We start from the raw sequence: 17,259 nt of genomic DNA, 5'->3' as shown, positions 1-17,259 counted from the left end.
GAGATGGAAATGAAGATGGGGATAGAGATTAGGACAGGGACAGTGACAGGGATGGGGACAGGACTGGAGACGGGGACAGGGACAGGGGCAGGGATGGGGACACAGACAGTGACAGGGATGGGGACATCCCAGCATCCTGCTCTGCTACACTAACGGGAGCAGCAGAACGGGAGGAGAATGGGGAATAAACACCCACGAGAGCCCTAAATCCCAAACCCCGCCCCCCTGCGCCCCCCACCCCAAAACCTCCCCAACCCCGAGCCTCGGAAGATCCATCTCCACATTCCAAAGCCCCTTTCCCGCGTCCGGTGGCGAGGTGGCCGCAGAGTGACCTCTAACGGCAGCGGGGACACGGCCAGAAGGGACACAGCCCAGCTGCCACCGGCCAGCAGAGCCACCAGCTCCCCTCATCCCGCACTTCTTCCTGGGCGCCGAGGGGACATGGGTGGCATGGGGACCCCTCTGTCCTCCTTTCCAAAGGGACACCAGGATGGCTGCCAGGGAAAAGGGACAGAAGCCCTATGGTGGCAAACAGGATGTTCCCAGCACGGGGAGGTTGGGTTTTATTGTTTTCCCAGGATTTCCCAGATCGGAGCTGGCACGTGGGGTGTCCCCAAACCTGATGTGACAGCAACATCCATCGGGAAGGGAGGAGGGGCTGGAACGGGGCGGGGGGATCCCCAGGATTTCCAGCCGGGACCGGGAAATTCCAGAAGCCACAGCGGGTCGGGGATCCAAGGGTTTAAGATGATCCATCCACCTGGAAAAGTTGGGAGTGTCTGAGGACACCTTGTCCGTGGCTGGGGACACCTTGTCCGTGGCTGGGGACACTGTCCGTGGCTGGGGACAATGTCCGTGGGGACAGGGGAGCACCCGGCACGTCTCCTGCGCCATGGAGCCCCTCTGGAATGAGGCTGCGATTGGGATTTTGGGTCCCCACGAGCTTCTGCCCCTCCTGTCCCTTCCCTGTCCCCAGCAGGGACAGCCGAGGCTGTGGTGGCACCACGGGGCAGCCGGGCTGGGCTGGATCCCGGATTCACATCCCATTCCCACACCGGGGATTCCCTGAAGGGATCCCCCGGGAGCTCAGAGGACCCCAGGGCTGGCCCCACCGATGTCCCCAGCGCTGTCCCCACCGAGGTCCCCACCTGTGGCAGGTCCTGCTTGTTCCTCAGCTCCAGCGTGTCCTCAGCCCCAGACCAGCCCCGGAATTTCCTGATCCTGGAAGGGACAGCAGGGAGCTGCCACCTCTGGGGCTGGCTCAGCCCAGGGGACCCTGGGGTCCCTGTGCCACCATCCCTGAGGTCCTTGTCACAATGCCAGGGTCACTGTCCTTCCATCCTGGGGTGCCTGTCCTCCCACCCCAGCGTACTTGTCCCAACATTGTCCCTGTGCCATCCTGGGATCCTTGTCCCTGCTGGGGGTCCCTTCATTTCGGGGTCCCTGTCCCGACACTAAGGTCCCTGTCCCAATGCCATGATTCTTGTCCCCTGTCCCTGGGGTCCCTGTGCCACCCCTGGGTCCCTGTCCCTTGATCCAGGGTCCCTGTCCTGACGCCAAAGTCCTTGTCACAATGCCATGGTCCCTGTCCCTTGATCCTGGGTCCCTGGGCCACCCTGGCATGGTCCCAATGCCAGAGTCCCTGTCCCCCCACCCCAAGGTCTCTGTCCCCTGAGCCAGTGTCTCTGTCCCACCCCGGTGTCCCTGTCACCCCACCCCATCCAGGACGTCACCTGGGCCACACCTTCACGGCCAGCAGGGCCAGGGTGGCCACGGCCACGATGGCCATGAGCAGCCCGGCCAGGACGGTGAAGGTCTGCAGGTGGCTCAGAGCTGTGGACACAGGGGGGGTCAGTGACCGTGGGGTGTCTCGAGTGGGGTGAAGGGGACAGGGGGTGACAGTCAAAGGTGGGGACACTCGTTGGCACCCAGGGGTGGGGATGGGCAGCCTTTGGGGTGAGAACACACGTGGGGGTCACAGGTGGGGACAATCGCTGCTCCAATGGCTGGCACTGTCCCATGTCCTAAAGGCCACCCCACCTGGAACAGTGTTCTCTGGGGACAGGAGATGTCCCTGCACAGCCACAAGTGTCACCTCCGTGTTTTGCCGTTTCACCCCAAGCCACCTCCTCCCTCTCTCTGGACCTTCCATCCCATCCATCCCATCCCATCCCATCCCATCTCCCATATCCCATATCCCATTTCCCATCTCCCATCCCATCTCCCATCTCTCACTATTTTTGGGATTATTATTATTTGTTTTTAGGATCCCCACTCACTGTGGACATCGAAATCCGCGCTGGCCGTGGCGTTGCCCAAGGCGTTGGTGGCCACGCAGAGGTATTGTCCCCCAGCCGCTGTCCCCAAGGCCACCAGCTCCACCCGCAGGGCGTTGTGCGAGGGAGTGGCCCGGAGCCCCGGGGTGACAACGGGTGACAGGCTGGTGGCCAGCAGGTGGCCGCGGTGGTACAGGGCCAGCGAGGAGGGCGGGTGGCTATCGGCCGTGCACAGCACGATGGCCCCGCGGCCACTCCGATTCTCCAGGAAGGTGCTCAGGGACACGGCCCGGGGAGGGTCTGGGGGGGACAGGGGTGGTGACAGTGCCACATGGCATGGGACAGTCCCCAGAAGTCACCAGGAGTGGCTTAAAGCATCCCTGGATCTGCCCCATCCCGCTCATTCCGGGCTGCTGGATCCAAACCCTCTCCTGTCTTTTTCTCACCACCCCAAAACTGAGAATCCCCCCAGGTTTGAGCCCCATGGCTCCAAAATTTGGCTTTTGAGGGGCCAATCCTAGAAAAAAATCCTAAAATTTCTCTTCCCAAAAGCTTCCTAACTCATCCCTTCTCCATCCCGGATCATCCAGGGCTGGGGGATTCACACCTTTCCCAGTGTTTTGCTGCCACTTCCAGTTGGAAAAAATCCCTCCGTTTGGAGCTTCTTGGCTCCAAATATGACTTTTGAAGGGCTAATCCTAAAAAAAACCCAAATCCCCTTCCCCGGGTCACCAAAAGCTTCCTAACTCATCCCTCCTCCACCCTGGATCATTCCCACCCCATCCATCCCCGCCCTGCTGGCTCTCCGTGTTTCCAAACCCTTCATTCCACACCCAGCTGGAGAATCCCTAAATTTTCGAGCATTTTCGCTCCAAATTTGACCAAAAAATACCCCAAATCCTATTCCAAAGGAAAGGGAAGGGAAGGGAAGGGAAGGGAAGGGAAGGGAAGGGAAGGGAAGGGAAGGGAAGGGAAGGGAACAAGCCCCTCTCGCCCACGTGGAAGTGACACAAGTGACAGGGCCTGGTGGCACCAGGGGACACTCACAGAAGACGCTGAGGCTGAGCGGCACCGAGGTGGCCGTGCCCCATGTCCCGCTGGCCTGGCACTGGTAGGACCCGGCGTCGGCACTGGACACGCGCTCAAGGACAAAGGAGCCGGACTGTCCCTCGTGAAGCCACCGCCCGTCGCGGTACCAAGTGTAGTTGGCACCTTTGTCCCCCCACGCGGTGGCCGAGCAGCTCATGGTGGCCCTGGCACCCTCGGGGACCTCCTGCGATGGCTCCACGGTCACCGTGACCCCTGAGGAGGGAGGTTGGGGGCTCTAGGGATTTTCAGGAAGCTCCCGGAGCGCCACTCCCGCTGGAGCAACCCCAGCCGGGGACACGGGGACATGGCGACACCTCACCTCGCACCTCCAGCCGCAGGGACGCGGTGGCCGTGCCGCGGCCGTTGGTGGCCGAGCACAGGTAGAGCCCCGCGTCCCCGAGCTCCAGCGCCGCCATCCCCACCCGCAGCGAGGTGGGGGTGGCCCGGACCTCGAAACGGGGGTCGGAGGGGCCGCGGGTGGTGGCCAGGGGCGGGTGGCCCTGTCCCCTGCTGATGGCGATGTCCGGCGCGGGGACAGCGTCGGCCGAGCAGAGCAGCACCGCCTGTCGCCCCCCGCGCGGCTCCACCAGCGCCACGAAGCTGAGCTCCTGCGGGGCATCTGCGGCGACAAGGACAGCGCGTGTGTCCCCACACCCCGCCGGGTGACGAGCGGCGGCGGGGAGGCGACCCCCGAGGAGGGGCTGCGCTGTCGCCGCGCGTCGCGGGGTGGCGACACAGACCGGGCAGCGACATCCCCGCGGGGGTGGCGTGTCCCGCTGTCCCCCCGCCCCCCCGGAGCTGTCGCCCCCCACTCACAGAGCACGGAGAGGGTGGCAGGGGGCGCGGGGACCCCCCGGCCCGCCCGGCAGCAGTAGAGCCCCGCGTCGGAGCGGTGGCCGCGGAGCGCCAGCCAGGGTTCTTGTCCCTCTGTCACCCACCGCCCGTTCTTGAACCACGCGTAGAGAGTGCCCGGCGGCGCGTGAGGGGCCTGGCAGGTCAGCGTCACCTCTGTCCCCTCCGCCACCTCGGCCGAGGGGCGCACCAGCACCCTGGTGGCTGCGGGGAGCAGAGAGGAGTCAGCCGCGGGTCTCTCCCGAAGCCCCCAGCCCCAAATTCAGAGGGGTGCCCACCCTGAGTCCCTTCCCTTCCCTTCCCTTCCCTTCCCTTCCCTTCCCTTCCCTTCCCTTCCCTTCCCTTCCCTTCCCTTCCCTTCCCTTCCCTTCCCTTCCCTTCCCTTCCCTTCCCTTCCCTTCCCTTCCCTTCCCTTCCCTTCCCTTCCCTTCCCTTCCCTTCCCTTCCCTTTTTCCAGTCCCCCCTCGCTATCCCCAACCCCTTGTCCCCCTCCTCACTCTGCACCCGGAGGGTGAGTGACACCTGGGTGACACCCAGGGGACTCCGTGCGTGACACTCATATTCTCCCTCATCCTCCTCCGAGGCTTCCCGGAATTCCAGGCGCAGCGCGTTGGGAGAAGGCGACACGCGGATGCTCTGCCGGGGAATGTCACCTCCGCTGGCGGGGCTGGAGGCCACCGGGTGTCCCCCGCGGAGCAGGGTGAGCCGGGCCGGGGGGTGGCTGTCCACGGCGCACAGCAGGATGGTGGCTGTCCCCTGGCTGCTCTCCAGGAAGGATTGCAGCCGCAGGTTCCTGGGGGGGTCTGCGGGATGGAAAAACATGGGATAATCATGGAATTGGTCGGGTTGGGAAAACCCTCTGAGCCCACCGAGTCCAATTGCTCCCCCTGGTATTGTCCAGGCCACTGTTGATTGTGTCCCCAAGGGCCACAACCCAAGGATGGGGACTCCATCACTGCCTATTCCAAGAGGAATTGTCCCAGTATCCAATCGGAACCTCCCTGGCACAACTTGGGATCATTCCCTCTTTTGCTGTTGTTCCCTGGGAGTAAATCCCAAATCCCACCTGGCTCTAACCTTTCAGGGAGCTGCGGAGATCCAGAAGGTCCCACCTGATCCCTCTTTTCTCCAGACTGAGCTCCTTTCCCAGCTCCCTCAGCTGCTCCTGACCCTTCATCCCAGGATTTCCCAAGGCTGCAGTGCCTCCATCCCACATCCACCACCAAGATTTATAAATTAACGCCACCTTTTTCTCATTAAAAGGGGGAAGAAAAAGAAAATCTCATGTTCTGACTTGCAGCTACATTTTTCCCCCCTTTTTAAAAAAAAAAAAAAAAAAACAAGAGCAAAGTCTGGTTTTCATTTTCCCAATCAGGGAAAAAAATCCCTAAAAAAGAAGTTCTAAAAAAACCTCCTAAATCCTGCATTAATTTCTGAAAGCCAAGGGTTTTCCTGCTGTTTTGTGTGAAGCACAAGGAAACTTGGAGAAGGTTCTGGAGGCACCACGGGGGTCTCTGGGCAGGTCTGGGGTGTAAAGCATGGCTTAATTATCCCCTGGGATTTAATTTTTGAGTTCCCCCTAATTAATTAAACCCCCCAAATTAAGCCAGGCCTTGCTGCTCCCATTTCTCCAGCCGAGGGGACCAATTCAGGGGTGACACCGTGACACAGAGCCACCCTTGGGGACTCACAGAGGACATTGAGGGTGGCAGGGGTGGCACTGTGGTTCCGGGCTGGGGTCTGTACGGAGCAGTGGTAGGAGCCGGCATCGGAAGTGGTGATTCCGTGGAAGGTGAGATTTTGGGAAGAGCCAGATCTCAGCCACACCTGGTTCCGGTACCAGGTGTAGCTCAGCACCTCCTTGTCCCCACCTGCCACCGCGCAGATGAGGGTGGCAGTGTCCCCTTCCTGCACGTCTGGGGACGGCCAGATCCAGACCCGGGTGGCTGTGTGGGAGGAAAGGGAAAAATGGTTATCCCTCAGTTTCCAGGATGGGAGAAATCAGGGATCTGCAGGGTAGGAAAAGGTGGGAATGGCAGAGAGCGCAGGTGACACCATTCCCGTGGTGTTCCTGTGGATTTTGTTTGGGATTCTCCATCCCTGGAAGTGTCCAAGGCCAGGTTGGATGGGGCTTGGAGCAATCTGGGATAGTGGAAGGTGTCCCTGCCCATGGATGGGGTTGGGATTGATGGGATTTGAGGTTGCTCCCAACCCAAACAATTCCAGGATTCCATGATTCCCGGGGTGATGGCAACTAGGGTGGCACCGTGGATGGACATAGCAAAGCCAGCCTTTGGAATCACATCCAAGACGAGCTCTGTCCCTTTGCCATGTGCCTGGGACACACACAGATCTCTGGGAACACCTCCATCCCCATAAACATGGATTATCCTGGTTTTTTTCCATTTTCATCCTGTCCATCCCATCCCAGCTCCTCTCCACCCTCTCTCCCACATTCTCATCCTCCTTCATTCCTTCACCTCCTCACCATAACCCCAATCCCATCACTCCCCCTGCTGTCTGCAGCTCTCCATCCCATTCCCTCCCTATTCCCTTTCCCATTCCCATTCCCATTCCCATTCCCATTCCCATTCTCTTTTCCATTCCCATTATCACTCCTGTTCCCATTCCCATTCCCATTCCCATTCCCAATCCCATTCCCATTCCCATTCCCATTCCCATTCCCATTCCCATTCCCATTCCCTTTTCCATTCCCATTCTCACTCCTGTTCCCATTCCCATTCCCAATCCCATTCCCATTCCCATTCCCATTCCCATTCCCATTCCCAATCCCATTCCCAATCCCGTTCCCGTTCCCGTTCCCGTTCCCATTCCCATTCCCATTCCCTGCAGCTCACCGCCTCCGGAGAAGTTCCCGGCGGTGCTGGCGTTGCCGTGGGCATTGGTGGCCACACACCGATACTCGCCCTCGTCCTGCAGCAGCACGGGATGGACACGGACACGCAGGGCATTGGTGGCCAAGGTGACAGCTAGCCGTGGCCGGGGGACAGGTGGTGACAGCGCCGTGGAGGCCACCAGGGCTCCGTCCTTGAAGAGGGCCAGCTGTGCCGGCGGGGAGCTGTCCACGGAGCATTCCAGGATGCCACGTTGTCCCAGGGGAGGCTCCAGGAAGGTGCTGAGCATTGGCACCCGTGGGGGGTCTGCCCGGGAGGGTGGGAGAGACCTGAGGCTGCACCCAGAGACCCCCGGGAGCCAGCAGGGTGACAGCGTCCAGACAGGTGCCATCGCAATGGTGCCATTCCAGTGGCATCATCCTGTTGGCGCCATTCCAGTGGCACCATCCAGTTGGCACCATCCCATTTGCACCATCCCATTGGCACCATCTCATCCCAGCACCATTCCATTGGTGCCATTCCAGTGGTACCATCCTGATGGCATCACCCTGTTGGTGCCATCCCATTGGTGCCATTCCACTGGCACCATCCCATTGGTGCCATTCCAGTGGTATCATCCCATCCCAGCACCATGCCAGTGCTACCATGCCATTGGCATGATCACACTGGTGCCATCCCATCCCAGCGCCATTCCAGTGGTGCCATCCCATCAGCACCATCCCATCCTGACACCATCCAATTGGCACCATCCCATCAACACCATCTCATCCCAGCACCATTCCAGTGGTGTCATCCCATCAGCATCATCATCCCATTGGCACCATCCCATCAGAATTATCCCACTGGCACCATTCCAGCAGTACCATCCCACCATTTCCATCCCACCAGAATTATCCCATTGGCACCATCCAACTGGCACCATGCCATTGGCACCATTCAAGTGGTACCATCCCATTGGCACCATCCCACCATTTCCATCCCAGCATCATCCCACTAGCACCATCCCATTGGCACCATCCCATCTCCAGCACTATCCCACTGGCACCATCCCACTAATACCATCCCAATGGGACTATCTGAGCCCAGGACCATCCCACTATCCTACTGGCACCATCCCATCCCATCCCATCCCATCCCATCCCATCCCATCCCATCCCATCCCATCCCATCCCACCCCATCCCATCCCATCCCATCCCATCCCATCGCACCCCACCCCATCCCATCCCATCCCATCCCATCCCATCCCATCCCATCCCATCCCATCCCACCCCATTCCCCCTCCCGGCTCCCCCAGAAGGTCCCACTCACAGGAGACACGCAGGGTGACAGCAGGGGACCCGCTGGTCCCTGCGGGGCCCCAGGCCCGGCAGTGGTAGGGCCCGGTGTCAGCACTGGTGACAGGGGACAGCACGAGGACGCTGTCGGGACCCTCCTGGAGATGTCGGCTGTCCTTGTACCAGGAGTAGATGGTGTCACCTGGTGGCTCTCCAGCCACCTGGCACGTCAGGGACACAATGTCACCTTCCAGCACCTCCGAGGATGGTGAGATCAGGACTCGGGCAGCTGGGGAGGGACAGTGCCAGCTCAGAGGGGACAGGGCAGAGCTCAGCACTGCCAGTGTCCCCTTGTCACCTCCATAACCTGGGGGTGTGATATTCCTGCTCTGTCCAAGGATTTGGGATAGAGCCAAGGTGACACTGGTGCCAAGGTTACATTGGTCCCAAGGTGACATTGGTGCCAAGGTGACATTCAGCTTTCTGTCCCCCTTAGTGTGTTCCCAACTTCTTGCAGAGATGCCCAAAGCTGAGGTATTGGAATGTGGGTGGGAGGTGGCACTGAGTGGGATCTGGTGGCACTGGGGGGGATCTGGTGGCACTTGGGGGGGATCTGGTGGCACTGGGAGTGTAGACATCTGGTAATTCCCATGGGATGGGCTGCTCTGATCCCTGAGTGGGATATGGTGGCACTGGGTGTAATCTGGTGGCACTGGGAGGGATCTGGTGGCACTGGTGGCGCAGACCCCATGTCATTCCCACGGGATGGGCCACTCTGATCCCAAATCCCGGGCTCCCCACCTTGGACCCGCAGGTACAGCCGCCGCTCCGCGGAGCCGTGCGCGTTGGTGGCTGTGCAGCGGTAGCTGCCATCATCCGCCGGAGTCACCTCCCGGATCTCCACCCGCAGCGAGTTGGGGACAGCGGAGACAGTGACACGTGGGCTGCTCCCGCCAGCACTGGTGGCCACTGGCTCCTGGTCCCGGAGCAGGGCCAGCTGGGCTGGGGGGTTGCTGGTCACGGAGCACTGGAAGATGGCCAGGGAGCCTCGCTCCGCCTCCAGGAATGCCGTCAGGAGAGGATCCCGAGGAGGGTCTGGGGAGGGAATGGGATGAGAGGCTGGGAATGCCATCGGGAGAGGGGCTGTGGGGAGTGGGTGATGCTCTGGGGTTCTGGGAAGGGGAAAGGGGAAAAAGGGGAAGGGAAAGGGAAAGGGAAAGGGAAAGGGAAAGGGAAAGGGAAAGGGAAAGGGAAAGGGAAAAGGGGAAAGGGAAACAGAAGGGGAGGAAGAAGGGAAAGGGAACAGGAAATGGAAAGGGAAAGGAAAAAAGGCAAAAGGAAGGTTAAAAGGGAAAAGGGGATGAGAATGGGAAATGAAAAGGAAAACAGTGGGGGAGGAGGAAGGAGAAGGGAAAGAGAAAGGGAAAGGAAAATGGAAAAGGGGAAAAGGGGAAGAAAATGGGAAGTGAAAAGGGAAACAGAAGGGGAGGAGGAAGGAAAAGGGAAAGGTAAAGAGAAAGAGAAAGGGAAATGGAAAAAGGAAAAAGGAAAGGGAAAGGCAAAGGGGAAAAGAGGAAGAGAAGGGAAAGGGAAAGGGAAGGGAAAGGGAAAGGGAAGGGAAGGAAAGGGAAAGGGAAAGGGAAGGGAAGGAAAGGGAAGGGAAAGGGACAGGGAAAGGAAAAAGGGAAAGGGAAAGGGAAAGGGAAAGGGAAAGGGAAAGGGAAAGGGAAGGAAAAAGGGACAGGGAAAGGTCCTCACACAGCACATCCAGGAGGACATCAGGAGAGCTCCGGCTGCCACCCGCGGTGCTGGCCTGGCACCGGTAGAACCCGGCGTCCCCTCTGGCCACCGGCCGCAGCAGCAGCGAGGTGGCCGAGCCTTCGGCGATCTGCTGCCCGTTGTGGTACCAGGTGACATTGGGGACAGCCGGGGAGCTGCTGCTCAGGTGACAGGTGAGGGTGGCGTTGTCACCCTCCAGCACATGGGGGGACGGGGACACAGTGACGTTGGCAGCTGTGGAGAGGAGGAGAAGGGGTCTGGTGTCAGTGTTGGGGTGACAACCCTCCAAAGCCACCAAAGGACAGTGTGGCTGCTCCAGAGGGCAAATTCCAGCTGATCCCACAGTGCCATGGTGGGGACAGCTCAGATCCTGGTGGTGCCACCAGCCCAGGGACATCGCTTGACCATGTTTTGCTCAATGTCCCTGCCACACGCAGCCAGGGAGTCTCCAGCAGGAGCTGAAATGCCACAGGGGAACTTTCACATCTGGGTTCCATGGACATGTGGCATTTCCATGTGGCATTTCCGTGTGGCATTTCCATGTGGCATTTCTGTGTGACATTTCTGCTCCTCCTGTCCTCCTGCCACCATCTCCAGAGCTTCCCTCCTTCCCTCTCCCAGAACATTCCCAAATGCCACAGTCCTGTCCCCCACTCACTGTCAGCCTGGAAATCCACGGCGGCACTGGCGCTTCCCTGGGAATTCCCGGCCTGGCACTCGTAAATCCCCTCATCCTCCACCACCACATCCCGGATTTCCACCTTCAGGCTGTTGTAGGACCTGGTGACGCTGACCCTGGGGCTGGTGGCTTGGGGACAGCCCTGGGTGCAGGCAATGACATTGTTGCCTCTCCGGAGGGTGAGGTTGGATTCGGGATCGCTCTCCACGGAGCACTGGATGATGCCCAGGCGCCCACCCTGGGTCTGCAGGAAGGAGCTCAGCACCGGCTGCCTCGGGGGGTCTGCGGGGGGAAACCGGATCTGTGAGGTTGGGAAAACTCCCAAAATCCAAGGGATTGATGCTGCCAGTACCCCCTGAGCATCCAGGTCGAATGAGGATTTGAATAACTTGGGCAGGAATTGTCCCTGCCAAGGGGAGAGGGGTTGGAATGAGATGGATTTGAGGTTTCTCCCAACCCCAATCAGGGGTAAAACACCCCTGGATCCATTGGGAAAACCCTCAGAATCCAAGGGATTGGTGCTCCCAGTGCCCCCTGAGCATCCAGGTTGGATGGGGTTTGGAATAATTTGGGATAGTGGAAGTTATCCCTGTCCAGGGAAGAGGGGTTGGAATGAGATGGATTTGAGGTCCTTCCCAATCCAAACCGTTCGCAGTTCTACGATAATTTATTATTTTTAAACATTTGTTGTTATTAAAACTCTTTTGGGAAGGTGGGAATTCTCCAAATTCCTGCTTCCCCAAACTCCCAGGTTTCTCCACCAAAGGGAATTCTCCACCCTCCCTACATTCCTACCTGAGAGCTCCTTGCCCGTGGCTGGTGGGAATGGGGAAAACCTCGGGGTGGGAGCATCCCAGGACCTCCCACCCATCCCCAGGACCCTCTGGAATTCCCCCAGGACCCTCTGGAATTCCCCCAGGACACTCACAGAGCACACGGAGTGAGACAGCCTCAGAAGTGTCACTGCTGTCCCCACTCCGGACCTGGCACTGGAAGGCGCCGGCGTCATCCCCGCGGATGGACGGGAATTGCAGGGTCGGGAATGAGGTCTCCTGGAGCCTCCTGCTGTTCCTGTACCAGGTGTAGAGTGGCTTCTCCTCTGTGTCCCCTGTCCCCATGCAGGTCAGGGTGACCGCTGTCCCCTCCGCCACCTCCGCCGAGGGTTGGATCAGGAGCTCTGTGGCTGGAGGAGGGACAGGGATATCAGGGAAGGAGGGAAATCTTTCTCATGGCTCTATCCAGCTAAAATTCCCTCCTTCCCCAAAGTCCGTGGGTGAGATTCCCTGGGGACACAGCGCACGCGAACAGTGCCTTTCCTGACCCTTTCCTGCCTTTTCCAAGTGCCAGGCTCATCCAAGTCACCTTTTCCTGGTCTTGTCCAGCTTCAAATGGAGCCAAATTCCCCACTGGGACACCCAAATTCGCATTTGGTTTCTCTGGAATTAGCCCAATACCCCCCTGGGACACCCAAATCCAGGTTTGGTTTCTCTGGAATTAGACCTTGATGTCTGTTTTGGGGTTTTTTTGGCATCCTAACGGATGTTCCTCTTGGAGAAGGATTTGGGGGACATTTTTTTCCCCCTGCTGCCTCTGTCACCCCAAACCACCCAGATTTGGGTGGGCTCAGGGGATGGTGAGGACAGATGGGGCGCAAAAATTTGGACAAATTTTCTCCCGATTTTGTGGCATTTTGGAAAACAAAACCTGGAAGCACCTCCAGAGGAGGGGACACCACACAGCCCCCAGGACACTGATGTCCCCCAATGCCACCACGGGGGTCCCTCCAGCTCTCAGAGCTGTGTGTCCCCCGAATTTTGGGGGTTCATTGTCACCCCAAACCCAGGAGCGGCTGTGTCACTCACCGCGGGTCACGAGGACCTTGGTGGCATTGGCCTTGCCGTGGACATTGCTGGCGGTGCAGCCGTACTTCCCGCTATCCCGGGGTCCTGCATCCCGGATTTCCAGCCGCAGGGAATTGTGGGAGGCGGTGACACCAAACCGCTGGCTCAGGGCCACCTGCTCCCCGCTGGCGGCCAGCACGGTGCCGTCACGGTCGATGGCCAGGGTGGCTGGAGGGTGGCTGTCCACAGTGCAGCGGATGATGACCAGCTGGCCGCCCTGGGTCTCCTGGAAGAATGCGAGGGTGGGAATTCGGGGTGGATCTGTGGGATGGGAGAGGATGGTGAAGTCGGGATGTCCCCGTGGTGTGGCCACAGGGGAAATCCCAGAGTGGTTTGGGTTGAGGGTGACTTTAAATCCCACTTGGTGGGACAATTTCTGCTATCCCAGGTTGCTCCAAGCCCTGTCCAACCTGGCCTTGGACACTTCTGGGAATGGGGAATGTCCCCCTGCCCACCCTGCATATCACCAGGTCAGATTCACCCCAGAATTGTCACAACCATCCCTGCGCTGAGTTATTTTTCGTCTGACTTCCAAAATATTCTGAGCTGTTCTCATCCCGCTGGATTCTCCCTGAGAAATATCCCCAAATCTTACGGAATTCAGCAGATTGCTGGGAAATTCTGTGGTGGACAGGTCCCTGCTGCACTAATGTCACCTAATGCCACCTTCACACCTGCCTCGTGGCCAAAAATTGTCATATCCCCAGAAAATTCCGCCAGCAGGGCTGACACCCCCGAGGCACTCAGGAAGAGGCTTTGCCATGGATTTTTTAGGGGATTTCCTGGATTTTGGGGGTGTGGCAGGAGCTGGTGGCACTCACATGTCACGCTGAGGCTGAAGGCCTCGGATGTATCACTGCCCTGGCTGTTGGTCACTTGGCAGGAGTAGTAGCCGGCGTCACCGGCGGCCACCGCGGGGAAGAGGAGGGTGTGGGCAGTGCCCTCCTTGAGCACCGCGCTGTTCTTGAACCAGGTGTAGGTCAGCTCCTCGGGGTGCTCCTCCTGCCCGAGGACATCGCAGGACAAGGTGGTGGCCGTCCCCTCGCGCACCTCGGCCGCGGGGCTGGCCGAGATCTCCGCCGCTGAGGGAGAAGGGATGCGGTCAGGATGGTCCTGGAGGTGGGAAAATGACCCCAACCCAAAATCCCCCATCCAGAAATCCCCCATCCCGGAGACTGGGAGAAAATGGGAGTCCCTCGGGGTGACAACAGAGCTGAGGGACATTCGGGTTTGTCCCTTGTCACCAGCTGGGGACACTTGGCTTTGGGGCAAACTCATGGGGTTGGGGAGGGGTCCTTCACCCCTTAGGGTGAGCATGGGGGGTTTGGGGGAGCAGAGAGACACATTTTGGGGAGAGATGATGCTCCCTGTGGGCTTCCTGGGGTTTGTCTTTGGGATCCTCTTTGCTGCAGGATCTGGTGGGAAGAGGAGCATCTTCCTTTCCCAGTGAGGGTCGGGAGGAACTGGGATGGAATTCCCAGAGAAGCTGTGGTGCCCCTGGATCCCTGGGAGTGTCCCAGGCCAGGACAGACATGGTCTGGACCACCTGGGATAGTGGGAGGTGTCCCTCCAGGGGAGGGAATGATCCACGAGGTGACTTTGGATCTCCATGATTTCCCTTCCCAGCTCCACTCCCTGTCCTTGCCTGGAAATCCTTCTCTGTTTTCTGGGATCACAAAGGTGATCGGGTGCGTAGAACATGAGAATTCCCCGAGAATTCCCCAAAAATTCCCTTTTTGCCCATTCCACGTGGCCATCCCACCCTCTGCTCTCCATCCCAGCCAGAGGACACAGCTGTGACACAACGGTGTCACCACCCTCCTCCCACGGGGACACCTGAATTCCCATCAGTGCCACCCCAATCCTGGCCACCCCGGCACTCACAGAACACGCGGAGGGTGATATCGGGTGACACCGCGGTGCCCAGGGCGTTTTTGACCTCGCAGCGGTACTGCCCGTGGTCCTGGCGGCGCACAGCCTGCAGTGTCACCACCTGCTCGGTGCCCATGGCCACCCCGTCCTTGTACCACAGGAACCCCGACACCGGCGGGTGGCTGCTGCCCACCTGGCAGGTCAGTGTCACCGTGTCACCCACGCCGATGTTCCCTGAGGAAGGGGTCAGCGACACCTGCACCTCCCTGGGGGCATCTGGGGACAGAGGGACACGGTTGCTGCCACAACCCTGGGGTGGGGAAAAGGTGGTGGCACTTAAGGGACAGATGTGGCCAGGGAAAGGCGGGAGGAAAATGGATTGCTGCCGGGAAGGAAGGGGTGGCAGGATGGCAGGAGGTGTCCCTTGTCCCCACCCCACGTACGCCTGACCCGCAGCACCACATCCGTGCTCCCCGTCCAGGATCCGTAGGAAACCACACACAAAAGCTTCTTGGAATGGTCCCTCCAGGAGAAGGAGCTGGTCAGGGTGACACGGTGGCTGACCCCACTGGTGTCCAGCTGGATGTGGCTGGACACCTCGGACACGTGGGGGTCGTAGCCCTGCCACCTCACGACGATGTCACCCGAGGGACAAACGTAGGGTGAGGAACACTCCAAGGTGGTCCTTTCTCCCTCGGTCTGCTCCTCGCTGCCAGTGATACTGGGAAGGTCTGGGTGGTCTGGGATGGAGAGCAGAGGGTGTGATGACCACGTGGAATGGGAAAGGAGGGAATTTTCTGGGAATTTTCCGGGAATTTTGGTGTTTCACCTACATGAAACGCTCAGTGCCACATCCCGCTCCGCTGACCAGCGGTCACGGTTGACGATCTCGAAGCGGAACCTGTAGGGACCACTGTCCTCATGTGTCACCCCCTGCAGCAGGAGGGTGCAGTTCCGGGCCCTGGGGTCCCCCAGGAGCTGGGCACGACCCCTAAATTTGGGATCCACCTCCTGGGGGGCGGCGGAGTGGAACACCACGGTCTTCTGGCCGTCGTAGTCCTTGTACCAGATGGCCACGATGCCATCGGCTGCTGTCACATCCGAGGGGTAGCTGAAGGTGCAGGGGACAAGCACGCAGGACCCCTTGATGGCCTTCAGGGATTCGGGGTAGGACACACCCCAGGAGCCAAGGGCTGGGCGAGGGAAAATCGGGATCAGGATGACGAAATTGTTCCCATGACCCCCCAGGACACATTGTGGGGAAAATTTGGATCAGGGTGACGGAATTGTCCCCAAGTCCCTCCAGGACACATTGTGGGGAAAATCAGGATCAGGGTGATGGAATTGTCCCCATGTCCCTCCAGGACACATTGTGGGAATATCAGGATCAGGGTGACAGAAGTGTCCCCATGACCCCCTAGGACACACCCAGGACCCAGCAGTCACCTCTACTCAACAGGGAAGGTGGGATTTGGGATAAATCGCCCCAAGAGGAGGTTTTGGGAAAAAGGGGGAATTTGCCCTCCTGGCCCCCCAGATTTATTTCCTCATCCCATTTCCTCACCCCCCTTCCCCTGGCTCCTTGTCCTTGCTCCCATGTCCTGGCTGTCCCCCTGCCACCCTCTCAGGAGGAGGGGACACTTGTGGCATCACGGAATGTGCCGGAAAATCCCACAGCTGCTGTGCCAGGAAGTGTGGAATTCGGGATTCCCCAAATTCCTTTTCCCACCCGCTCCAGGGCCAATCCAGGGGACAATCCGAGGGGTGTCATTGTCCCCGTACCTGGAGGGACGAGGCTGGCCAGGAGCACGAGGCAGCGCGGCAGGTGCATGGTGGCACTGCTGGGGGACACGGGGGACCTTGGGGACAAGGAGAGGTGGCTGAGGAGCTTGGAATGGGTGGGAGGGAAGGGAAAAGGGAAAAGGGAAAAGGGAAAAGGGAAAAGGGAAAAGGGAAAAGGGAAAAGGGGAAGGAAGGAAAAGGCAAGAGGAAAAAAAGAAAAAGGAAAAAAGGAAAAGAAAAGGAAAAAATTTAAAAAAGGAAAAGGAAAAGGAGAATAAGAAAAAGGAAGGAAGGAAGGAAGGAAGGAAGGAAGGAAGGAAGGAAGGAAGGAAGGAAGGAAGGAAGGAAGGAAGGAAGGAAGGAAGGAAGGAAGGAAAGTAGGAAAAGGAAAAGAAAAGGGAAAAGAAAAAGAAAATAGGGAAAGGGAAAAGGAAAATAAGAAAAAAGGAAAAAAGGGAAGAAAGAAAGTAGGAAAAGGAGAAGAGAAGGGAAAAGAAGAAGAAAGGAAGAAAAAAGGAAGAAAGAAAATTAGGAAAAGGGAAAGAGAAGGGAAAATAAAAAGGAAAAAGGGAAAAGGAAAAGGAAAATAAGAAAAAAGAAAAAAAGGAAATCAGGAAAAGGAGAAGAAAACAAAAAGGGAAAAAAGAAAAAAGAGGAAAAAGAAAAGAAGAAAAGGAAACAAAGAAAAGGAAGAGGAAAAACAAAAAGAAAAGCAGAATGATTTAAAAGGTTTTCTGGCTTTTTGCAGCTCCAGACCAAACTCCTGCCATTCCTTTCAATCTTCCCCCCAACATTCCATGACAAACCAGACCAATTTTGTCCTGAATGTTTTCCCAACATCACGGAAATCCACAGTGGGATTGCTGCGAGTTCCAATCCTTCTCCTGGATCCCCCTGAG

The 17,259-nt window shown here is 58.5% G+C and overlaps 1 protein-coding gene across 4 annotated transcripts; it reads right to left on the bottom strand.

Annotated features, from left to right (window-relative positions):
- Positions 1 to 522: 522 nt before the first annotated feature.
- Positions 523 to 16,437, bottom strand: SIGLEC1 (sialic acid binding Ig like lectin 1). Of its 4 annotated transcripts, none has more exons than XR_014851848.1 (21): positions 16,361 to 16,437; positions 15,412 to 15,771; positions 15,022 to 15,318; positions 14,591 to 14,854; positions 13,528 to 13,788; positions 12,668 to 12,967; positions 11,734 to 11,988; positions 10,785 to 11,087; positions 10,106 to 10,360; positions 9,149 to 9,442; positions 8,382 to 8,636; positions 7,076 to 7,378; positions 5,909 to 6,163; positions 4,715 to 5,020; positions 4,182 to 4,421; positions 3,685 to 3,984; positions 3,324 to 3,578; positions 2,280 to 2,576; positions 1,745 to 1,833; positions 1,113 to 1,221; positions 523 to 760 (listed from the first exon to the last, which is right to left on the bottom strand). XR_014851848.1 is itself a non-coding variant. In XM_085059367.1 (21 exons), the coding sequence occupies exons 1-21, from the start codon at positions 16,407 to 16,409 to the stop codon at positions 743 to 745; spliced, it is 5,076 nt and encodes a 1,691-aa protein (XP_084915493.1). In that variant the 5' UTR covers positions 16,410 to 16,437; the 3' UTR covers positions 523 to 742. The 4 variants fall into 4 exon arrangements, 3 of the variants coding, with proteins under 3 accessions (XP_084915493.1, XP_084915494.1, XP_084915495.1); XM_085059367.1 differs by having other exon boundaries at positions 1,734 to 1,833; XM_085059368.1 differs by having other exon boundaries at positions 1,149 to 1,221; positions 1,734 to 1,833.
- Between the last annotated feature and the right edge of the window lie 822 nt (positions 16,438 to 17,259).

This window comes from Lichenostomus cassidix, chromosome 4 (genome assembly GCF_008360975.1).
Source record: "Lichenostomus cassidix isolate B80296 chromosome 4, HeHo_3.0, whole genome shotgun sequence".
NCBI lineage: Eukaryota > Metazoa > Chordata > Aves > Passeriformes > Meliphagidae > Lichenostomus > Lichenostomus cassidix.
This window is presented reverse-complemented; position numbering and strand designations above follow the sequence as displayed.

Bases quoted from the DNA above. Each gene is read 5' to 3' on its own strand.
- SIGLEC1 (XM_085059367.1), bottom strand. From the start codon at position 16,409: ATGCACCTGCCGCGCTGCCTCGTGCTCCTGGCCAGCCTCGTCCCTCCA. The intron at 15,319-15,411 runs GTAGGTGAAACA...TCTCCATCCCAG, and splicing joins TGTGGCACTGAGCGTTTCAT to ACCACCCAGACCTTCCCAGT. The intron at 10,361-10,784 runs GTGAGTGGGGGA...TCCTCTCCACAG, and splicing joins CGTGGATTTCCAGGCTGACA to CTGCCAACGTCACTGTGTCC.